This window comes from Scyliorhinus canicula, unplaced genomic scaffold (assembly GCF_902713615.1).
Source record: "Scyliorhinus canicula unplaced genomic scaffold, sScyCan1.1, whole genome shotgun sequence".
Lineage (NCBI taxonomy): Eukaryota > Metazoa > Chordata > Chondrichthyes > Carcharhiniformes > Scyliorhinidae > Scyliorhinus > Scyliorhinus canicula.
Window position 1 is genome coordinate 105,148 of NW_024055463.1, and position 23,987 is coordinate 129,134.

At 49.2% G+C, this 23,987-nt stretch overlaps 2 protein-coding genes across 2 annotated transcripts in view; one reads left to right on the forward strand and one right to left on the reverse strand.

The window, feature by feature from the left end:
- LOC119959772 (zinc finger protein 420-like) overlaps nucleotides 1–9,033 on the forward strand; it is a 28,793-nt gene extending 19,760 nt beyond the window's left edge. The window contains exon 3 of the mRNA XM_038787858.1: nucleotides 7,949–9,033. Within this exon, the coding sequence (XP_038643786.1) occupies nucleotides 7,949–8,677 (729 nt within the window). The 3' untranslated portion in view covers nucleotides 8,678–9,033. The remainder of the gene's footprint in view (nucleotides 1–7,948) is intronic.
- An 11,101-nt stretch (nucleotides 9,034–20,134) lies between these two features.
- On the reverse strand, nucleotides 20,135–23,987 carry LOC119959773 (zinc finger protein 135-like). The gene is made up of 2 exons (XM_038787859.1): nucleotides 23,922–23,987; nucleotides 20,135–21,582 (listed from the first exon to the last, which is right to left on the reverse strand). The coding sequence occupies exon 2, from the start codon at nucleotides 21,480–21,482 to the stop codon at nucleotides 20,277–20,279; it is 1,206 nt and encodes a 401-aa protein (XP_038643787.1). The 5' UTR covers nucleotides 21,483–21,582; nucleotides 23,922–23,987; the 3' UTR covers nucleotides 20,135–20,276.

A 23,987-nucleotide genomic window follows, 5' to 3' on the forward strand; every position in this document is an offset into this window, starting at 1 on the left:
CTCTGCAAGAAAGAAATAGAAGTATACCATTCGGCCCGTCGACCCTGCTCTGCCATTGAACACGACTGTAGCTGATCTCAGTCTTCAATTCCACTTTCCCGTTAGCTCTCTATGTCCTTTGACTTCCTGAGAGACCAGAAATTGCACATCTCAGCCTCAAATATCATCCACAACCCTCTGGGCTAGAGAATTCTCTGCAAGAAACCAAGAGAGATAGTAAAAAAGAATGAGGGAAAGGGAGAGGGAGGGAGAACACTGGGGTGGGGGGGGGGGGCAACAGGTGACATCAGAGAGGCATTTTCTCGAATGACGACGAATCACAATTTGACAGAATCTCCTAAATATTTAAACTCCACCACCTTGATGAACAGGACAGCAGATGTATGTGAACATCATCACCTGTAAGTTCCTTTCCAAGACACACTGTCTAAACTTGCCTGACATCCACTTTCCTCTATTTAAATATTGACAAGACTGAACCTATTCCTGTCCACTGGGCCCACATGACGGTGGCCCGGATGAGTACATTTTTTGGGGTGGAGGAAAAATGCGCTAGGTCTGCAGAGGGCCAGCGAATGACGTCCACATGTTCTGGGCATGCCCAAAACTTTGGAGATACTGGGAGGGATTTGCGAACGTCATGTCCCAGATACTGAAAACCAGGGTGGTGATGAGTCCAGTGGTGGCAGTTTTTGGGGTCTCGGAAGCCCCGGGGGTCCAGGAGGAGAGGGAGGCTGACATCTTAGCCTTTGCTTCCTTGGTAGCCCGGCAACGTATACTGCTGGCATGGAGGGACGCAAAGCCCCCAAAGACTGAAGCATGGCTCTAGGACATTTCGACCATTTTAGGGCTGGAAAAAATTAAGTTCGCCTTGAGAGGATCTGTATTAGGGTTCGCCCGAAGGTGGTAACCATTCATCGACTTCTTCGCGGGGAATTCATTGTTAACCGGGGGGGGGTAAATTAGAGTAGAATAGGAGGGATCAATAGGCGGGTACTGTTTATGAGAGAGGAGTGGTCTTTATCATAGAATTTACAGTGCAGAAGGAGGCCATTGAGCCCATCGAGTCTGCACCGGCTCTTGGAAAGAGCACCCTACCCAAGGTCAACACCTCCACCCTATCCCCATAACCCAGTAATCGCACTAAGGGAAATTTCTGACACTAAGGGGAATTTATCATGGCCAATCCACCTAACCTGCACATCTTTGGACTGTGGGAGGAAACCGGAGCACCCTGGAGGAAGCCCACGCACACGGGGAGGATGTGCAGACTCCGCACAGACAGTGACCCAAGCCGGAATCGAACCTGGGAACCTGGAGCTGTGAAGCAATTATGCTATCCACAATGCTACAGTGCTGCATTTGCACTATGTTTCTGCTTTGTGTTGATACTTGCATATTACTGTCTGTAACTGTAACTGTTTACAATGCCAAAAACACCTCAATAAAATTGTTTATTTAAAAAAAAGACTGAACCCATTCCCTTCCTGTCCCGGCTACAAACTCCACTCCCTTGCCACCAATTGCATTCCTGTGGCTGAAGCAGACTGTTCAGAACCCTGGTGAAATATTTCACCCCGAGATGAGCTCTTGACCAGATCCACATCATCACCAAGATTGCTGATTTCCACCTCAGGAACATAGCTCGACTCCACCTTAGTCACTGTTCATCTGCTGCAGAAACCATCATCTATTCTTCTGTTCCCTCTCAAATAAATTATTCCAATGCACTTGCAGCCAGACTCCAACATTAAACAACCCCCCCCCCATCCCATCCCAAACTCTGCTACCCATGTGCTTACTCACACCAGCCGCTGTCCCACTGATCCACTGAAATGCTTCCTTTTAAAAGGCACAAAAAGTTTAAATTTCTCATTCTTCTTTTCATCCATGGTAGTGATCATCCTGATCACTGTAATCTCCTCCACATACATCCCTTTGAGATCTCTGCACTCATTTAATTCCAGCCATTTGAGTATTCTTGATTTGAATCTCTCCACCATTACTGAGTTGCCAAGACCTCAATTTCTGGAATTTCCTCCTTAAAACTCCGACTCTCAAACTTACTTTCCTCAGTTAACATTCTCCTTACAATCTAATATCTCCTCATGCGGCTCAGTGTCAATTGTTGTTTTGTAATGTTTCTCTGAACTTTTCTCTGAAAAGTTATATTCTGTTCAAGTCATAATATAAATTCGAATTATTGTCACAGCCCTCGGCAGATATTCTGCCCTATAAATAGGAATTTGTAACTCAGAGTGAAGCAGTTTGATGGACAGTCTGTCATGAAGAAACGTTTCAAAAATGTTGCCCCTGACAATGATGGCGACTGAGCATGCGCTCTCTGCTCATGCCCCAATAAAGATGGTGGGTGCGCATGCGCACCACTGCCAGTACCAAATAAAGATGGCGGCCCCGCATAGTCTCGTCTGTAACAAAGCTGCGGCCTCCGTTCAGATCCCCAGGCACCGGTAGGTTATTTTCCGGATTTTCAGTGCAAATAACAAGTTCACGAAGCGCACCTAATCGAGCTCTCCCTCCGTCCCGTCATTCCCACCTTCACGGATTGTGGATCCGAGAACGAACGTTTTTCTGCGTCGCCATTAATCACACTGCGCATGCTTCACTCAGCTCAGTCCCGCTCCCTCGTTCACGCTGATTGGTTGGAGGACCAGTCACTCCCGACCGGTCCTCCGGTCCCGCCCAGTCTTTGCCTATTGGTCAGTGCTGCCGTCAAGCACTCCGCGCATTGTGAGGTGTCAGGTGAGAGGTCAGCGTCGGGGGGCGGGGTTTACAAACTCCAGTGGGGCCCCAGAGCCGAATGTGAAACAATGAACATTCTTCACTGTCCGTCACTTCCGGCTTCTAGCCACAAACAACCTCATGGAAACCAGGGGGAGACACTGACCCAGTGACAATGTCACTGCATTAGTCACCCAGAGAGACAGGAAAATGATCTAGGGACATCGACTCCGATCCATTAAATTAATAAAATCTGGAATTTAAAGTTAGTCTCAATGATGGTGACTGAGGGTCACTGAGAAAATCTTCAATGTCACTGGATTAGGTGAGAAAGTAGGAAACTAGTTAGTTTAACGCCTGTTGTTGGGAAACTGTTGGAATCCATTATTGAAGAAATAGTAACTGGACATTTGGAAAGTCAAACTGCAATCCATCTGCAGTCTGCGTGGTTTTGTGAAGGGTAGATCCGGTTTGACTCATTTTGTGCAGTTCTTGGAAGATGTAACAAGCCAAGTGGATAATGGGGGTCCTGTAGATGTATTTGGACTCCCAGAATACATTTGATAAGGTGTCACACAAAAGGTAATAACGTAAAATCCCACGGGGTTGAGAGATAATACATTAGATAGAGGATTGGCTAACCAGCAGACAGCAGAGAGTGGGGATTAGATGTATTTACACATGTACTGAAGAAAAATGTTTTTACCCAGAGGGTGGTGACGGTCTGCACTGCACTGCCTGGGTGGGTGATAGAGACGGGTTGCCTCACATCCTCTAAAAAAAGTATCTGGATGAAGACTGGCATGTCATAACATTGAAGGCTATGAGCCAAGTGCTGGCAAATGGGGTCAGGTCGGTGGGTCAGGTTTATCATGAGTCGGTGCTAACTTGGACTAAAGGGCCTCTTCTGCAGTGTGAAAATAATGAAAGGAAAATGAAATGAAAATCGCTTATTGTCACAAGCAGGCTTCAAATGAAGTTACTGTGAAAAGCCCCTAGTCGCCACATTCCAGCACCTGTTTGGGGAGGTTGGTACAGGAATTGAACCGTGCTGCTGGCCTGCCTGGGTCTGCTTTAAAAGCTAGCGATTTAGCCCAGTCTGCTTAACCAGCCCCTCTGAGTTGCTGATGATACAAAGTTTGGTGGCATCATAGACAGCATAGATGATTGCATTAAATTGCAAGAAGATATTGACAGACAAGGTGAATGGGCAAGATTGTGGCAATATAAACAAGTGGTAGGTTATCTGTTTTGAACCAAAAAAGGATCGAAGTGAGCACTTTCTAAATGGAAACAGGTTCAGTACAGTCGGTGTCCAAAGAGACTTGGGGTTCATAGAATCTACAGCACGGAGACAGGCCCTTCGGCCCAAACTGGTCCATGCCAACCAAAAAGCTCATCTAAGCCAATCCCATCGGCCTGTACTTGGGCCAGATCCCTCTGAACCTTTCCTATCCATGTATCTGTCCAAATGCCTTTTCAGTGTTGTCAATGTTCCTGCCTCAACTCCTTCCTCAGCGAGCTCATTCCGTACTATCCTCTGTGTAAAACCATTGTTCCTTGGGTTCCCATTAATTCTTTCCCCTCTTAACATACACCTGTGCCCTTTAGTTCCCGACTCCCCAACCCTGAGAAAAAGACTGAGTGCATTCACCCTGTCCATGCCTCTCATGATCTTATACACCTCTATAAGATCACCGCTCAGTCCCCTACGCTCCAAAGATAAAGGTCCTGGTCTGTCCAATCTCTCCCTTTCACTCCGTCTCTTGAGTCCTGGCAACAGCCTTGTAAATCTCTTCTGTGCTCTCTCCAGTTTAATAACATATTTCCTATAGCAAGGCGACCAAAACTGAACACGATACTCCAGGTGCGACCTCACCAACGTCCTGTACAACTGCAACATAACTTCCCAACTTCTATACTCAATGCCCTGACTGATGAAGGCCAGCATGCCAAAAACCTTCTTCAGAGAATTTACAGAGCAGAAGGAGGCTATTCGGCCCATCGAGTCCGCCAGAACTGCATAGCCCTTACAAAGAGCACCCTACTCAAACCCACTTATCTACCCTATCCCCGTAACCCAGTAACCCCCACTTAACCTTTCTTTTGGGACACTCAGGGCAATTTAGCATGCCCAGCCCACCTAACCCACATATCTTTAGACTGTGGGAGGAAACAAGAGGAAACAAGAGAACACACGCAGACTCCGCACAGACAGTGACCCAGCTGGGAATCGAACCTGGGACCCTGTAGCTGTGAAGCAACTGTGGTAACCACTATGCTACCGTGCTGCCCTATCTACCTGTGACTCCACCTTTAAAGAACCGTGCACATGAACTCCAAGATCCCTCTGTTCCATGATACACACAAAGGCCCTACCATTCACTGAAAGTCCATCCTTGCATTTGATTTTCTGACATGCAACACCTCACATTTATCTGTATTCAACTCCATTTGCCATTTCTCGGCCCACTTCCCCAGCTGATCAAGATCCTGCTGCAATTTTTGATAACCTTCCTCACTGCCGACAATACCACCTATTTTAGTGTCATCTGCAAACTTACTGATCATGCCTTGTACATTCTCATCCAAATTGTTGATATAGATACAAACAGCAATCTCCTAGTTACTGGTCTCCGAGTTACTCCCTACTTAGTTAATTACTCCAGTTTCTCAAATTTAGAACAGATTCCCAACCAGCCAATCAGCTTTGCTCTGAGGTAAGTTATTTATAGTTACTGTTTCGAAGCTGCTCCTCCCTGGATTTGTGCCAACTCCTCTCCCTGCTGTCTAGGACGTGAATCCCTGAGGTAAGTTATTTATATTTACTGTTCCGAAGCTCCTCCTGCCCGAGTTCACACCAACTCAGCTCCCAGTGTTGGTGAGATTCAAACCTGGGTGTCTGGAAAATCGTTAGGACAGTAACTGTCCTGTAAGGTAATGAGTCCTTTTCCCAATTGGCCGAGGAAGGGAGTGTGTCACAAGGATGGATGTGTTGACCGATTAATGGCTGGAGGATGGGGGCAGGTCATGTGATCAAACCTCGAGGAATACATTTAATCAAAGTTGGCGAGGAGAGAATGTTGTGAATTCCTAAACTGACAGTGAGGTTTCTGTAAATTTACAGGATACTGGAAGTGGAGGTGTAACAGACGGGAAACACAAACCAAACGTCACATCGCGATCTGACAGAGTCACTCGATTCATCAGAACCTGAATTTCAGCAGCATCTGGGTGTGGAAGGTAAAAGGTTTGTCTGTCCTGTCTGTGAGGGAAGATTTCAGGTCTCAGTGTGACTGGAAAAGCCCCGAGATTCACAAACCCTGGTTAGACCAAACCTGGAGAACTGTGTTCAGTTCTGGGCAACAAACCTGAGGAAGGATAGAATGGCCTCGGAGGGAGTGTAGCACAGATTTACCTGAGTGATATCTGAACCCCCCGGGGTTAAATTACAAAACTAGATTACACAAACGAGTCAGAGACATGATGGCGCAGAGAATGGCATTCGGCCCATTGAATCCATGCTAGCTCTCTGGAGCAATCCAGTCAGTCCCATTCTCCTGCTCCATCCCTGTATCCTCGCAGGTTTATTTCCCTCAGATGTCTGTCCAATTTCCTTTTGAAATCAAATCATTCATTGTCTCTATTTTCAAACTCCCTCATAGGCAGCAAGTTTCAAGTCATTGCTGCTCGCTGTGTAAAAACATATCTCATATCACCTCATATCTCCTGTACCTTTTACATACAAACTAGGAACAGGCCACTCGGTCCCTCGAGCCTGCTCAGCATTCAATAAGATTGCGGCTGATCTCATTCTAACCTCAACTCCACATTCCTGCCTCCCCCTGATGACCTTTCACCCCCTTGCTCATCAAGAATCTATCCAGCTCTACCTTAAAAATATTCAAGGACTCTGCTCCCACTGCCTTTTAAGGACGTGATTTCCAAAGTCTGACAACCCTCGAGAATAAAAAATCCTCATCTCCATCTGAAATGGGTGACTCCTTATTTTGCAACAGTGACACACTCGTTTTCGATTCTCCCTCAAGAGGAAACATCCTCTCCGCATCATCATCTTATATAGTTCAATCCAGGTTTTACCCAAAACTTTAAATCTGTGTCCCGACTGCTTGTACGATCAGTGAATGGAAACAGTTTCTTTGCCCACCTGATCAAAACTTGGCATAACCTTGTGCAACTGAATCAAATTTCCCCTCAACCTCCTTTGCTGGAACCATTCTGGTAAATCTCCTCTGCACCTTCTCCAAGAACCTTCACATCCTTCCTGAAGAGTGGTGACCAGAGCTTTATAACGATTCATCGAAAAGAATTAGAACCATAGAATTCCTACAGTGCAGAAGGAGGCCATTCGGCCCATCAAGTCTGCACCGATTCTCTGAAAGGGCACCCTGCCTAGGCCCACACCCCTATCTTGTCCCTGTAACCCCATAGCCCCACCTAACCTGCACATCCCTGGACACTAAGGGCAATTTATCAAAGCCAATCCACCTAACTTTCCCTTCTTTGGATTGTTGGAGGAAACCTGAGCACCGGGTGGAAATCCACACAGACATGGGGAGAAAGTGCAAACTCCACACAGACAGTCACCAAGGTCGGAATTGAACCCAGGTCCTTGGTGCTGTGAGGCAGCAGTGCTAATCACTGTGACACCAGAAGCATAGTTTCAGTATCAGTATTACTGTTTATGAAACTCAAGGTCGAATTTGCTTTGCCATTTATTCTCTTTAGTATGACTTGTAGATATAGAAAATCCCTCTTCACCTCTCTCCTCCCAAAGAGGCCAGTTGGGTTTTATAATAATCCAGCAGTTTTCATGGTCACTTTTTACCAGTGTCGACCCCACAAATGACCAGATTCATTCAGCTCAATTTCACAACCTGTTTTTGTGGGTTCTCTCTCACTCCCTATTTTCTGTTTTAAATCATTTTCACAGGGTGTTCGAAGGGGAGGCTTCAAAGTCCGGAAACTCAAGCCAAGCATCAGAACAGGATCTGACCGAGTCCTCAATTTATCATACCCTGAATATCATCGTACTTTGAACATGGAAGGAAAAAGCATTGTTCACAGTGGGGAGAAACCGGACACATGTGTGTGTGGACAAGGATTCGCTCGATCATCAGGCCTCACAAGCCACAAATGCAGTCACAATGAGGAGAAACCGTGGAAATGTGCGGACTGTGGGAAAGGATTCACTTACCCATCCAAGCTGGAAACTCATCGACGCAGTCACACTGGGGAGAGACCATTCACCTGTTCCAAGTGTGGGAAGGGATTCACCCAGTCATCCGACCTGGAGAAACACCACCGAGTTCACACTGGGGAGAGACCGTTTCAATGTTCAGACTGTGGGAAATGCTATAAAAGTTCTGGGAGTCTGATGCGCCATCAACATGTTCGCACTGATGTGAAACCGTTCAGGTGCTCTCAGTGTGGGACTGGGTTCAGACAATCATCTCACCTCGCTGTACATCAGCGAGTTCACACTGGGGAGAGGCCATTCACCTGCTCAGAGTGTGGGAAGGGATTCACTCAGTCATCTGATCTGCTGAATCATCAGCGAGTTCACACTGATGAGAGACCGTTTCAATGTCCAGACTGTGGGAAGAGCTATAAAAGTTCTGGGGATCTGATGAGCCATCAACGTGTTCACACTGACAATAAACCATTTCACTGCTCTCACTGCGGGACTGGATTCAGACGATCATCTCACCTCACTGTACATCAGCGAGTTCACACTGGGGAGAGGCCATTCACCTGCGGCAAGTGTGGGAAGGGATTCACTCAGTCATCCAACCTGCTGACACACCAGCGAATTCACACTGGGGAGAGGCCATTCACCTGCGCCAAGTGTGGGAAGGGATTCACTCAGTCATCCAACCTGCTGACACACCAGCGAGTCCACACTGGAGAGTGATCGTTCACCTGCGAGGAGGAATTTACCGCTTCATCCCACCTGCTGACACACCGAGGCCACAGAGCAGATACATTAACGGCGTTCAAAAAGCATCTTGGCAAACACATGGATAAGATGGATATAGAGGGATATGGCACAAGGGTTTTGGCCAAGGTAGCTATCATGACCGCTACAAGCTTGGAGGGCCGAAGGGCCTGTTCCTGTTCTGTATTGTTCTTTGATTGCTGTGCATGATTGAATTTTGCTGTTCTTCACATTCAGGACTGAACCATGTTAATTTGGGTCTCTTTCTGCTGATAACAAAATCCAGCCCATTTACAGGGGCTAATATTCTGGCTAAAAGTCAAATAAATAGATTTGTGATAAATACGCAGTGCATTGAAACTTTTTAATATCTCTGACATAAGTCAGTTCCTTTTGAAGTCCTCTCGCTCTCCCCTGTCTGTTCCATCCTCACCTCCAACAAGAAGTGTGAGGAGCTTGTGGAGCTTCTTTGTGACTGAGATTGAGTCAATCCGATCAGCTGCCTCTGCTGCTTCCCTCCCTTCCACGAGCCCACCGGACCAAACTGTCTCTAAATTTCATCCTTTCCCGAGCCCTGAACCCACATCTTTCTCTAGTTTCTCTCCCATCTCCCCTCATGCCCTCTGAGCTCATCTTGTCCACGAGACCCAGCTCCTGCTCCATCGACCTTATTCCCACTGAGCTACTGATCAGCCAACTACCCTGTGTCCATGGATATTGTCAACATTTCTCTCTCTTCAGGTACTGTCCCGCTGTCCTTCAAATCTGCCATCATCACCCCCTCCTCAATAAAACAAACCCTTGACCCTGCCATCCTTACAAATTACTACCCCATCTTCAACCTCCCTCTCCTCTCCAAACTCTTTGACTTGTCACCTCCCAAATCCTTCCCCATCTTTCCCAGAACTCCCATGTTTGAATCCCTTCAATCAGGTCTCTGCCCTGTCACAGTGAAATACAAGAGACAAACAGAATCTCACCCGGAGAGAAAGACAGACAATCCGGGAGCTTGGACCCAACACTGATATGTCCAGAAGACAAGGGTAGCAGCACAGTCATTATCGAGAGACAACAATAGCTGCTGGAGACAGACAGACAGACAACCAAACAACACAAATCACAAGACCAAGCTACCTAGACCCATATACCCCAGACAGGAAGGAGAATTGGAGACAGATTGGAAGAACTCACTGCAGATACGTTAACCAAACAGATGAAATATCTGAGGGGACAACAGGACGAACTAAGGAAGTTCTACATGTTCCTTAAAATACACAAACACATGATGATAATCTTTATTTTCACAAGTAGGCTTACATTAACACTGCAATCAAGTTGCTGTGACAAACTGCTAGTCGCCACTCCAGCACCTGTTCGGGTACACCGAGGGAGAATCCAGAATGTCCAATTCAACAAGTACGTCTTTCAGGACCTGTGGGAGGAAACCGGAGCACCCGGAGGAAACCCAAGCAGACACAGAGATAACGCGCAGAACCGGCACAGAGTGACCTAAGTGGGAATTGAACTCGGAACCCTGGCGCTGTGAAGCAACAGTGCCAACCACTCTGCTCCCATCAGAGAAATACCACCAGACAGACCCATTGGATGAGACCGAGAATCCTGCAGAATCACAGAATTTACAGTGCAGAAGGCCATTTGGCCCATCTCGCCTGCACCGCCCCTTGGAAACGGCATCCTACTTAAGTCCATGCCTCCACTCTATCCCCGTACCCAGTAACCCCACCTAACCTTTGTACGTGCACTAAGGGGCAATTTAGTGTGGCCAGTCCCCCTAACTTGTACATCTTTGGACTGTGGGTGAAAACTGGAGCACCCGGAGGAAACCCACGCAGACACGGGGAGATTGTGCAAACGCCACCCAGTCACCCAAGGTCGAAATAGCTCAAACATCAAGACACTGCTCCTGGTAGTTGATGGTATGGTGGTTCAATAAATATAAGGATTAAAAGTGTGTGTAATATAGAGTTAAAACTGAAAATGCCAGATTAACTGAACAAATCTGGCAGCATCACAGAATCCCTACAGTCCAGAAGGAGGCCATTCGGCCCATCGAGTTTACACCAACTCTACAAAAGAGCACCCCACCCAGGTGCACTTTCCCTTCCCTCTGCCCGAAACCCCATATCACCTTTGGACACTAAGGGGCAATTTATAGCGTGTTTGCACTGGGGAGAGACCATTCACCTACCTTGAGTGTGGGAAAGGATTCACTCGAGTCTACCCACCAACGTGTTCACTCTGACACGAGACCTTTTAAATGTTCCGCCTGTGAGAAGAGCTTCAACAGCAAAATGGATCTGCTGATTCACCAGCGCAGTCACACTGGAGAGAGGCCGTTCACCTGCTCCGTGTGTGGGAAGGGATTTACTCAGCAGTCCCTCCGGCTGAAACACCAGCGCATTCACACCGGGGAGGGAGCGTTCATCTGTTCCCTGTGTGGGAAGGGATTCATTCGGTCATCCACCCTGCAGACACATCAGCGAGTTCACATGTGCCTCCAAGACTCTGCTGTTATTGATGTTAATCACATCCAGGACTGAGCCTAAATCACATCCAGGACAGAACCATGTTCATTCTGACAGCTGGAGTTGTTTGAGTTGATGTTAATAATCCCTGAAACTGAGATTAAAATAGATTGGTGCTTGATAGCCGGCACAGACATAATGGGACAAAGGGCCTTGTTTTGTGCTGTAAAACTCTATAACTCGAACCCATCTCACTTCACACCAACATGTTGACTCTGACACAAGACATTTTATGTGTTCCGACTGCGAGAAGCAAAATGGATCTGCTGACTCACCAATGTGCTCACATTAGAGAGAGACCGTTCACTGCTCCGAGAGTGGGAAGGGATTGTTTTCCTGTTGTGATTCCGGTCTCCCCGGCACCCACTCCTTCCTCCCCCCCAGCTCACTGTTGTGTTCAACCCAGCTCTTCCTCACTCTCTCACCATGACTGACACTGAGCATGCTCAGAGCACACACCCACACTGCACACTGGCCTCGTACACTCACAGATAGGGGACTTTCTGCAGCCCAGGGGATTCTGGGTAACACAGCCGCCATAGAACAATTAGTAAACAGGAAGATTCTATTTCCCAGTTAGCAAAATAGAAGATTCACAGTTAGGCAAGATGCTGGGAATGAAGCACAATGAGAGGTTTGGGTACTTTATTTAATACAGAAGCACATTATTCTGATATCACTTAGACATGGGCAGCAAGCAGACTAAACTACAGTATTTACAACACCTGGGATGTGGTAAATCATCCCATCAAATCAGTGATAGGTTTGTTTACTGTTTATAATTGTGACTGGATCACACTCACGATTCATGCAAAATGCAACTGCCCAGGTTTCCTGACCCACTTCCCTCCAGACCAGTTTTCAGCTCCAAGGGTCTTGACATCTGCCTCAGTCTTTATCCAGCCATGTATGTTCAGCTCACACTGCCCAACAACCAGCCTCTCCTGCACTGGGGCACAGGGTTTCCATCACCAAAAATCTGTCCTGATCCACCCACATCGACGCTACCGCCGAGAAAGCACAACAGCGCCTATACTTCCTCAGAAAACTAAGGAAACTTGGCGTGTCCACACTGACTCTTAACTTTTACAGATGCACCATAGAAAGCATCGTATCTGGCTGCATCACAGCCTGGTATGGCAACTGCTCGGCCCAAGACCGCAAAAAATTTCAGAGAGTAGTGAACACAGCCCAGTCCATCACACAAACCTGCCTCCCATCCATTGACTCTATCCACACCTCCCGCTGCCTTGGGAAAGCGGGCAGCATAATCAAAGACCCCTCCCACCCAGCTTACTCACTCTTCCAACTGTTTCCATCGGGCAGGAGATACAAAAGTCTGAGAACACACACGAACAGATTGGAAACAGCTTCTTCCCCGCTATTACCAGAGTCCTAAACGACCCTCTTCTGGACTGACCTGATTAATACTACACTCCTGTATGCTTCACCCAATGCCTTTGTCTATATATTTACATTGTGTACCTTGTGCTGAACTATTATGCATTTTCTTTTTAATTTACTTTCTTTTCATGTTCAAAATGATCTGAGCTGCTCGCAGAATAATAATTTTCACTGTACCTCGGTGCACGTGACAATAAACAAATCCAATCCATATCGAGGGAGCAATCTGCCTCTCTTGCATTGGTGCACTGCATTTCCCTCATAACACAGTGGCATAGAAAGGTGACAGCACAAAATAAAGGCACTCAACAAATTGTATCTGTGCCAACTTTCTGCAACAGTCACAATCACCTGTCATTGGCCCTGAACTCTGCAGATATTTTCTCCTCAAAGGATACAAACAGATGAGCAAGGAGCTAGAGTTGGTTATTCAGCCCAGTCTGCTCCACCATTTAATAAGGTCATGGCTGATCTGATAGTAACAGATAGTTGTCCAATTCTCTTTTCAAGGCATCAATTAAATCTGCCTCCACCACATTTTCGAGCAGTGCATTCATGATCCCACATGCAGCACAGAATGTTTTTCTTCACATCATAAGACATAGGAGCAGAATTAGGCCACTCGGCCCATCGAATCTGCTCCGCCATTCAATCATGGCTGATATTTTTCTCATCTCCATTCTCCTGCCTTCTCCCCATAACCCCTGATCCCCTTATTAATCAAGAAGCTATCTATCTCTAACTTAAAAGACACTCAGTGATTTGGCCTCCACGGCATTCTGTGGCAAAAACTTCCACTGATTCACCACCCTCCGGCTGAAGAAATTCCTCCTCACCTGTGTTTTTTTTAAAAAATAATTTTTATTGAAAAATGTTGAATTTATACAACAACATCAAACCATACTAAAATACCAACAATAACAATAATGACAACAATTATGAACCTTCGCCCCTCCTCAATGAACCCAACAAATTAACAACTTAAATTAACACAATGTTAAGTTACATAACCGTAGCGAGAAAAAAAATAGAAACTATAATAAGGAACACCCCCGTCCTCTCTGTCTCCCCCCCCCCCCCCCCCCCGGGTTGCTGCTGCTATTGACCAAGATACCTATCTTTGAGCCAGGAAGTCCAGAAAAGGCTGCCACCGTTGATAGAACCCTTGTACTGATCCTCTCAGGGCAAATTTGACCCTTTCCAACTTTATAAATCCCGCCATGTCATTGACCCAGGTCTCCACACTTGGGGGCCTCGCATCCTTCCACTGCAGCAAGATCCTCCGCCGGGCTACTAGGGACGCAAAGGCCAGGACACCGGCCTCTTTCGCCTCCTGCACTCCCGGCTCCACCGCAACTCCGAAAATCGTTAGTCCCCACCCTGGATCCAACCACCCTCGACACCGTCCCCGCCACCCCCTTCCAGAATTCTTCCAGTGCTGGGCATGCCCAGAACATATGGGCATGATTCGCTGGACTCCCCGAACATCTGGTGCACCTGTCCTCACCCCCAAAGAACCTACTCATCCTAGTCCCGGACATGTGGGCCCGGTGCAGCACCTTAAATTGGATGAGACTAAGCCTCGCACATGAAGAGGAAGAGATGACTCTCGCCAAGGCATCCGCCCAAGTCCCGTCCTCTATCTGCTCCCCAAGTTCCCCTCCCATTTAGCCTTCAGCTCCTCCATTGACGACTCCTACACCTCCTGCATTACCTTACAGATGTCAGACACCTTCCCCTCTCCGACCCACACCCCCGAAAGCACTCTGTCCATCGTCCCCCGCGAGGGCAGCAAAGGGAATCCCTCTACCTGTCACCCAGCAAACACCTTTACCTGCAAGTATCTGAACAAAGGGCAGCACGGTAGCATTGTGGATAGCACAATCGCTTCACAGCTCCAGGGTCCCAGGTTCAATTCCGGCTTGGGTCACAGTCTGTGCGGAGTCTGCACATCCTCCCCGTGTGTGCGTGGGTTTCCTCTAGGTGCTCCGGTTTCCTCCCACAGTCCAAAGATGTGCAGGTTAGGTGGATTGGCCATGATAAATTGCCCTTAGTGTCCAAAAATTGCCCTTAGTGTTGGGTGGGGTTACAGGGTTATGGGGATAGGGTGGAGTTGTTGACCTTGGGTAGGGTGCTCTGTCCATGAGCCGGTGCAGACTCGATGGGCTGAATGGCCTCCTTCTGCACTGTAACTTCTATGATTTCTATGTTCCCTTGGGGAAGCCCAAATTTATCTTCCAGTTCCCCCAGGCCCGCAAACCTCCCGCCAATAAACAGGTCCCTCAATTTACTGATGCCCACCCTTTGCCACCCCCTAAATCCCCTATCCTTGTTCCCGGGATGAACCGATGATTGCCACCCAATGGAGCCTCCATCGAGCCCCCTGTTTCCCCCCGATGCCGTCTCCACTGTCCCCAGATTCTTAGGGTCGCCGCCAGCACCGGGCTCGTGGCAAACCTCTTAGGGGAGAGCGGTAACGGCGCCGTTACCATGGCACCCAGGCTCGTACCTCTACATGACGCCATCTCCATTCTTTTCCACGCCGCCCCTCTCCCCTCCATCACCCATTGACACATTGGCCGCCCAATAGTACCCTAGAAGGTTGGGCAGCGCCAGTCCGCCTCTATCCCTCCCTCGCTCCAGGAATACCCTCTTCACTCTCAGAGTCCCATGTGCCCACACAAAGCTCAAAATACTGCTTAGTCACTCTCCTAAAGAAGGCCCTGGAGATAAAGATGGGCAGGCACTGAAAGAGGAACAAGAACCTCGGAAGCACCGTCATTTTGACGGACTGTACCCTCCTCGCCAACGATAATGGCAGCATGTCCCGCCTCTTGAACTCCTCCTCCATCTGATCTACAAGTCTGGTGAAATTATGCTTGTGAAGAGTCCCCCAGGTACCTAAAGATCTCCCCTGCCCGCCTAAGCGGGAGCCTACCAATTCCTTCCCCCTGGTCTCCAGGGTGCACCACAAACACCTCACTCTTGCCTAAATTTAATTTATAACCTGAAAAGGTCCCAAACTCAACTAGCAACTCCATCACCCCCGGCATCCCTCCCACCGGATCCGCCACATACAGTAACAGGTCATCGGCATACAACGACACCCTATGTTCCTCTCCACCTCGCACCAAGCCTCTCCACCTCTCTGAATCCCGCAACGCCATCGCCAGCGGCTCGATTGCCAGTGCAAACAAGGGGGACAGGGGGCAACCCTGCCTGGTCCCTCGGTAAAGCCGGAAGTACTCCGACCTCCTCCTATTCGTGGCCATGCACGCCATCGGGGCCTCATATAGCAGCCTTACCCATCTGATGAACCCTTCACCAAATCCAAACCTCCCCAACACCTCCCATAGGTACCCCCACTCCACTCTATCGAAGGCCTTCTCCGCATCCAGCGCCACCACTATCTCCGCCTCCCCCTCAATCGCCGGCATCATGATGACATTCAACAATCTCCGCACATTCGTGTTCAGCTGCCTTCCCTTCACAAAACCTGTCTGGTCCTCGTGCACAACCCCTGACACACAGTCCTCTGTCCTGGTGGCCAGGATTTTTGCCAGAACCTTAGCATCCACGTTGAGGAGAGATATGGGCCTGTATGAACCACACTGCTGGGGGTCCTTGTCCCTCTTTAAAATTAACGAGATCAGCGCCCGCGACATCGTCGGGGGCAGAGTCCCCCCTTCCCACGCTTCACTGAGTGTTCGCACCAGCAAGGGGCCCACTAGGTCCACAAACTTTTTATAAAATTCCACCGGGAACCCATCCGGCCCCGGTGCCTTCCCTGACTGCATCTGCCCGATCCCCTTAACTAGCTCCTCCAGCTCAATCGGCGCACCCAACCCCTCCACCTTCTCCTCCTGCACCTTCAGGAAAGAAAGCCCGTCGAGAAACCTCTCCATTCCCCTCCTCTCCACCGTTGGCTCCGACCGGTACAGTTCCCCGTAAAAGTCCTTGAAGACCTCATTCACCTCTACCCCCTTCCGCATCACATTCCCACTCTTGTCTCTCACTCCAGCAATTTCCTTAGCCGCATCCCGCTTGCGGAGCTGATGAGCCAGCATCCTACTCGCCTTTTCACCATGTTCGTACACTGCCCCTTGTGCCTTCCTCCACTGTGCCTCCGCGTTTCTAGTGGTCAGCAAATCAAATTTAGCCTGTAGGGTGCGCCTCTCCCCCAACAGTCCATCCTCTGGTGCCTCTGCGTACCTCCTGTCTACCTCCAGCATCTTTCCCACCAGTCTATCCCTCTCACTCCTCACCAAGAAAGCACAACAGTGCCTATACTTCCTCAGGAAACTAAGGAAATTCGGCATGTCCACATTAACCCTTACCAACTTTTACAGATGCACTATCGAGAGCATCCTATCAGGCTGCATCACAGCCTGGTATGGCAACTGCTCGGCCCAGGACCGCAAGGAACTTCAGAGAGTCGTGAATACCGCCCAGTCCATCACACGAACCTGCCTCCCATCCATTGATTCCATCTACACCTCCCGCTGCCGGGGGAAAGCAGGCAGCATAATCAAGGATCCCTCCCACCCGGCTTACTCACTTTTCCAACTTCTTCCATCGGGCAGGAGATTCAGAAGTCTGAGAACACGCACGAACAGACTCAAAAACAGCTTCTTCCCCACTGTCACCAGACTCCTAAATGACCCTCTTATTGACTGACCTCATTAACACTACACCCATGTATGCTTCATCCGATGCCAATGCTTATGTAGTTACATTGTATATATTGTGTTGCCCTATTATGTATTCTCATGTATTTTCTTGAATTCTGTTTAATTCTCTTTTCTTCCCATGTACTGAATGATCTGTTGAGCTGCTTGCAGAAAAATACTTTTCACTGTACCTCGGTACACGTGACAATAAACAAATCCAATCCAATCCAATCCTCTCACTGTGTGCCCGGATGGATATCAGCTCCCCACGAATCACTGCCTTCAGGGCTTCCCAGACCATCCCCACCTGTACCTCCCCATATCGTTCACCTCGAGGTCCCCCCCCATAATCAGACCTCCCGCCTCTAGATCCGGGACCCGTCCCAGCATACGCCTCATAAAGCCCGCATCGTCCCAATTTGGGGCATACACACTAGCAAGTACCACCTTCTCTCCTTGTACCCTGCCCCTAACCATAACATACCTACTCCCCTTATCCGCCACCACCTCAGATGCCTCAAACGACACATTTTCCCCCACCAGAATCGCCACTCCCCGGTTCTTCACATCCAACCCAGAGTGGAAAACCTGCCCCACCCACCCCTTCCTGGTTCGCCACCTTCAGGTGGGTCTCCTGAAGCATTTAGCCCCCTCAGATGAGCCAGTACCCTCAACCGCTTCACCGGCCCATTCAATCCTCTCGCATTCCAGGTGACCAACCGGATCAGAGGGCGTCCCGCCCCCCTCCCCCGTCGACTAGCCATAGCCCGTCGACTGCCCGCCCCAGGCCAGCACCCACCGCCCGACCCAGTCCCCACAGCAACAACACCTCACCTCTATCCCCCCCCGGCCCACACCAGCTCCTTCCTGACCCTGCCAGCAGCAACCCGGTATTCCCCTTCCCCCCCCCCTCTCCCCCCCCCCCCTCCCCCCTCTCCCCCCCCCCCCCCCGGCTAGGAACCCTCCTAGCCGCGGACCGTCCTCCATTGTACTTCCGTGGGTCAGCTAACTTCTGCTGACCCCGGAAACTCCCGCCAAAAACCCGACCCCTCCCAAAGTGGGATCACCCCCCATCCTGTCACTCCTCCAGGCATCGCTCCAGCGTGGGGCGGAACCAGTTAAGGCCCCGCCTCCCCCCATCATCGTCTCCATCCCCCAGCCCCGCAGCGTGGGAAACCAGAGGAAAGCCTGCACTTTCGCACTGCCCCACCACACCCTTCTGACGCAGCTCCCAAATACCAGCCCCACTCCATACCCCCAACCCGATATAGAATACAACAAACCCCCCAACCCTCCCCGCAAGATACAAAACTCAAACAATGCCCCCCAACAAAAAACAGAACAACACCCCAATAAATAACCATATCAAAATTACAAAAGTACAGAAAAAGAAAAAGAGAACACAGCAACAGCAGAAACCAGCAATAAAGTATTACAACCGACCCCGCAACCCCCAACCCCTAGTTCGAGTCCAGTTTCTCCGTCCGCACGAAGGCCCACGCCTCCTCTGGGGAATCAAAATAATGATGCCGGTCCGAATAAGTTACCCACAGGCGCACAGGCTGCAACATTCCAAACTATATCCTGTTCTTGTATAGCACCTCTTTCGTCTGATTAAACCCAGACCGCCGCTTAGCCACCTCCGCACTCCAATCCTGGTAGATCCGTACTACCCCATTCTCCCAATTGCTGCTCTTCACCTTCTTGGCCCAGCGCAGCACACACTCCCGATCACTGAACCGGTGGAACCTCACCAGCACCGCACGCGGGGGTTCATTCTCCTTAGGCCTCCTGGCCAGTACCCTGTGGGCCCCCTCCAGCTCCAGGGGCAGATGGAAAGATCCTGCCCCCACTAGCGAGTTCAGCATCGTCGCCACGTAGGTTGTCAGATCCGACCCCTCCAGCCCCTCTGCAAGGCCCAAGATCCTCAGATTTTTCCGCCTCATGCGGTGATCAAGCTCCTCAAAGCGTTCCTGCCACTTCTTGTGGAGTGCCTCGTGCCCCTCCACCTTACTCACGAGGACCACGGCCTCCTCCTCTCGTTCAGTGGCCTGCGCCTGAAACGCCTGGATGGCAGCTCCCTGGGTCGTCTGAATCTCCGAGAGCTTTTTATTTGTTTCCTGCAGAGAGTTCAGTACCTCAGCCTTGAAATCTGCAAAACAGCGCAGGAGAGCAGCTTGTTGCTCCTGCGCCCACAGCCTTCCACTCCTCTGGTGCTCCGCCGGCCGCCATCTTGTAATCCTTCCCCCGTTTTTTTCTGGGGAGCTGCTGCCGTTTTTTCCCCCTTTCCACTCCGAGTTCAAGTCATGAACTGCGGAGAAAGCCGATCAGCACACCTTCTCCCATCGGGAGACGTCGAAAAAAATTCTGTTTTGGGCTCTAAAAAGAGCCGAAAAGTCCGTTTGAATCGGGAGCTCCCAAATGTGCGGCTTCCTACGTCATCGCCGCCACCGGAAGTCCTGTGCCGAGCAAAGCTGTTGTTCCCGCAACCCTGAGTCAGCTTGAGCTCGAGAGAGAGAATCATTAACAATATCAGTTAACATGAGGAAGCTGAATGGTCAGCAGTTCTGTAGAAATAGAATCAGGGACAATACAGGAGAGAAACTGTGATGAGAGTTCAGTGTTCATAGCGAGAGAGTTTACCTGGAGGGAGGGTGAAAGCGAGGGAAGCGGCAGAGGCAGCTGATCAGATTGTCTCAATCACAGTGACAAAGAAGCTCCATGAATGGTGAGGATGGAGGAGAAGGCCAGATAGAGCCATTTAAAAGGAGCTGACTTGAGTTAGGAATGTTAAAAAATATCAACAGATTGTGTTTAACACAAACCCGATTTATTTGACTTTTATCCAGGACATTAGTACTTAGAACTGAGCTGTAATTTATTAACATCAGAAGTGAAAGACCACAATGAATGTGTTTGCGATTTATGATTAACAGAATAATCAAACTCCAGCAGTCACTTGTGAACTCGCTGGTGACTCAGCAGGTTGGATTTCTGAGTGAATCCCTTCCCACACTTGGAGCAGGTGAATGGCTTCTCCCCAGTGTGAATTCGCTGGTGTACGGTGAGTTGGGATGATCGCCTGAACCCAGTCGCACAGTGAGAGCACCTGAATGGTCTCTCGTCAGTGTGAGCACGTTGATGGGACATCAGATCACTGGAACTTTTATAGCATTTCCCACAGTCTGGACATTGAAAAGGCCTCTCCTTACTGTGAACACGTTGATGCGACACTAGATTTCTGGAACTTTTACAACACTTCCCGCAGTCCGGACATTTAAAAGGTCTCTCATTTGTGTGAACTTGCTGATGTGCCATGAGGTGGGATGATCGAGTGAATCCCTTCCCACACTGAGAGCAGGTGAATGGCTTCTCCCCGGTGTGAATACGCTGGTGTTCAGTGAGTTGAGATGACCATCTGAACCCAGTCGGACAGTGAGAGCACCTGAATGGTCTTTCGTCGGTGTGAACACGTTTATGAAACATCAGTTCCCTGGAACCTTTATAGCACTTCCCACACTCTGGGCATTTAAATGGTCTCTCCTCAATGTGAACACGTTGGTGGAACATCACTTCCTTTAAACTTTTATAGCACTTCCCACAGGCTTGACATTTAAAAGGTCTCTCATCAGTGTGAACTCGCTGGTGTGTCTGCAGGGTAGATAACTGACTGAATCCCTTCCCACACTCGGAGCAGGTGAATGGCCTCTCCCCAGTGTGAACTCGCTGGTGTCTCAGCAGATTGAATGACTGAGTGAATCTCATCCCACACTTCGAGCAGGTGAATTGCCTCTGTCCAGTGTGAACCTGCTGGTGTGTCAGCAGGTTGGATGACTGAGTGAATCTCTTTCCACATTTGGAGCAGGTGAATGGTCTCTCCCCAGTATGAACCCGAAGGTGTGTCAGCAGGGTGGATGACTGCGTGAATGCCTTCCCACACTCGGAGCAGGTGAATGGCCTCTCCCCGGTGTTACTGTGTTGGTGAATTTCCAGCTCAGACAGGTCACTGAATCCTCCCTCACAATCCCCACATTTCCACAGTTCCTCCCCAGTCTGACTGTACTTGTGTCTGGATGGGACAGCTGACTGGTTGAAGTCTCGTCCACACACAGAACACGTGTACAGTTTCTCTCCAGTGTGAACGGTGCTTTTCCCCTCCATGTTCAAGATTCAATGATATTCAGGTTACGATGGACGACAGATGTGACGTTTGGTTTCAGTTAATTGGCTGCAAATCCTCCCCTTCTAACATCCTGTGAAACTGATTTAAAACAGAAAATAGGGAATGAGAGAGAACCCACAAAAACACAAAGGCAGGTTGTGAAATTGAGCTGAATGAATCTGGTCATTTTGTGGGGCCGACACAAGGAAACAGTGACCATGAAAACGGCTGGATTGTCACAACAACCCAACTGGTTCAGTAATTTTTTTTTTAAAATTTAGATTAGCCAATTATTTTTTCCAATTAAGGGGCAATTTAGCGTGGCCAATCCACCTACTCTGCACATTTTTGGGTTGTGGGGGCGAAACCCACGCAGACACGGGGAGAATGTGCAAACTCCACACGGACAGTGACCCAGAGCCGGGATCGAACCTGGGACCTCAGCGCCGTGAGGCGGTTGTGCTAACCACTAGGCCACCGTGCTGCCCTAACAGGTTCAGTAATGTCCTTCAGGGATGGGAACCTACCACCCAGTCTGGATCTACACAGGACTTTGGCCTCTATGGATGAAGAGCGAGGTGAAAGGGACAGGGGGAAAGGAGAGAGATTTTATTATTTACAACTTGACCAGAGGTTTGAACCCGAAAACCCTCAACTTCCACGTGGAGAAGGACCAGGGTGACAGGTGTATGTGAACACATCATCTCCAAATTCCCCTCCAACTCATAAACCATCCTGACTTGTCTGCCATTCAGGACTGGATGAGTAGAAATTGCCTTCAATTAAATATTGGAAGATGAGGTGGCATGGCACAGTGGTTAGCACTGCTGCCTCAAAGCACCAGTGACCTGGGTTCAATTCCAGCCTTGGGCGACTATCTGTGTGGAATTTGCACGTTCTCCCCATGTCTGCGGGGGTTTCCTCCGGGTGCTCTGGCTTCCTCCCACAGTCCAAAGATGTGCAAATTCAGTGGATTGGCCATGATAAATTGCCCCTTAGTGTCCAGGGATGTGCAGGCTAGGTTATAGGATTAAGAGTATAGGGTGGACTGGATTGGAGCAGACACGATGGGCCAATTGGCCTCCTTCTGTACTGTAGGGATTCTATCTTCATCTCCGCAACATCCCCAGTTTAGCTCAGCTGGCTGGCCAGCTGGTTTGTGATGCAGAGTGAGGCCAACAGGAAACAGGATGTGGTTATTTCTAGAAGGCCCTGCCTGCTTAACTTTTTCACCCACCTGAGGTGTGCTGATCCTCAGGTTAAATCACCACCACTCATCTCTCCCCCCTCAAAACGGTAAGCAGCCTCTGGGACTGCGGCAACAGTATTTTAATTTGGGAATCATTCTATTACATCATGAAAAATGAGCTACACAGGAGGCATGATCCAACTCCTGCAGCTCGCAATTGGTCCATCTCTCCTTCTGTGAGAAACGTCTAAAAGAAAACAAAAGCAAAATACTGCAGTTGCTGGAAATCTGAACTAAAAAGAGCAAATGCTGGAAATACTCAGCAGGTCAGGCAGTAACTTTGTAAAGAGGAAGTGAGCTGACGTTTCAGGGTGTGCAGAATGCTCGGGGACTAAAAATGGAGCAGAATGTGATGGTCAATATAAGCTCAGGAGAGGAAGAGAAACAGACTCTAGGACATCAAAAACAATTCCTAATCATGGGAAGGTAAAGCTGGTAAATCAGCAGTCAATAGCTGGGGGATGGGCCACACCATCTGAATCATGCTAAGGGGAGGACGAGGCATCCATGGCCGATGAGAGAAGGGGTCATAGGAGGGTGAGCTGTGCGGAGGGTGCAGAGTTCCTTCGGTGTGATTTGAACAAGTTGAGACTGGGCAAATGAATGGGAGATACAGTATAATTTGGAGAAATGTGAGGTTATCCGCTTTGATAGCAAAAACGAAAAGGCAGACTATTAGCTGGAATGGCCATGAAGTAGGTGTCCTCGTACACCAGTCACTGAAGGGAAGCATGCAGCTACAGCAGGCGGTAAAAAAGGCAAATGGTATGCTAGCCTTCATCACGAGCAAATTCGAGTACAGGAGCAGGGATATCTTCCTGCAATTATACAGGGCAGAGTGACGCCGTACCTGGAATATTGTGAGCAGTTTTGGCCTCCTTCCCTGAGGAAGGATGGTCTTGCTCTAAAGGGAGTGCGGAGGAGGTTTACCAGACTGACCCTGGGATGGGACAGGCTCGAAGGGTCTGTTTCTATTCATTGCCCCAACAAAGATAGCAATCGCGCATGCGCCGTGCTGCTCATTGCCCCCTATAAAAATGGTGACCGTGAACGCGGGCCGAACATGAGGCGCTGCGGCTCCGTTAGTCGTAAATGGACCGATGTGTCCGCTTTTTGTTTACACAACATGTTTAATAAAACTCCCGCCCAGCTGCCCCATCCATCGCACCCTCCACACCGACATTCTCACCTTATCATTTGTGCACCCGCCACAACAGCATCTCTTCATCGCCATTACCCGCACTGCGCATGCTTC

Coding starts and splice junctions, on each gene's coding strand:
- LOC119959773 (XM_038787859.1), bottom strand. CDS start 21,482: ATGGAGGGGAAAAGCACCGTTCACACTGGAGAGAAACTGTACACGTGT.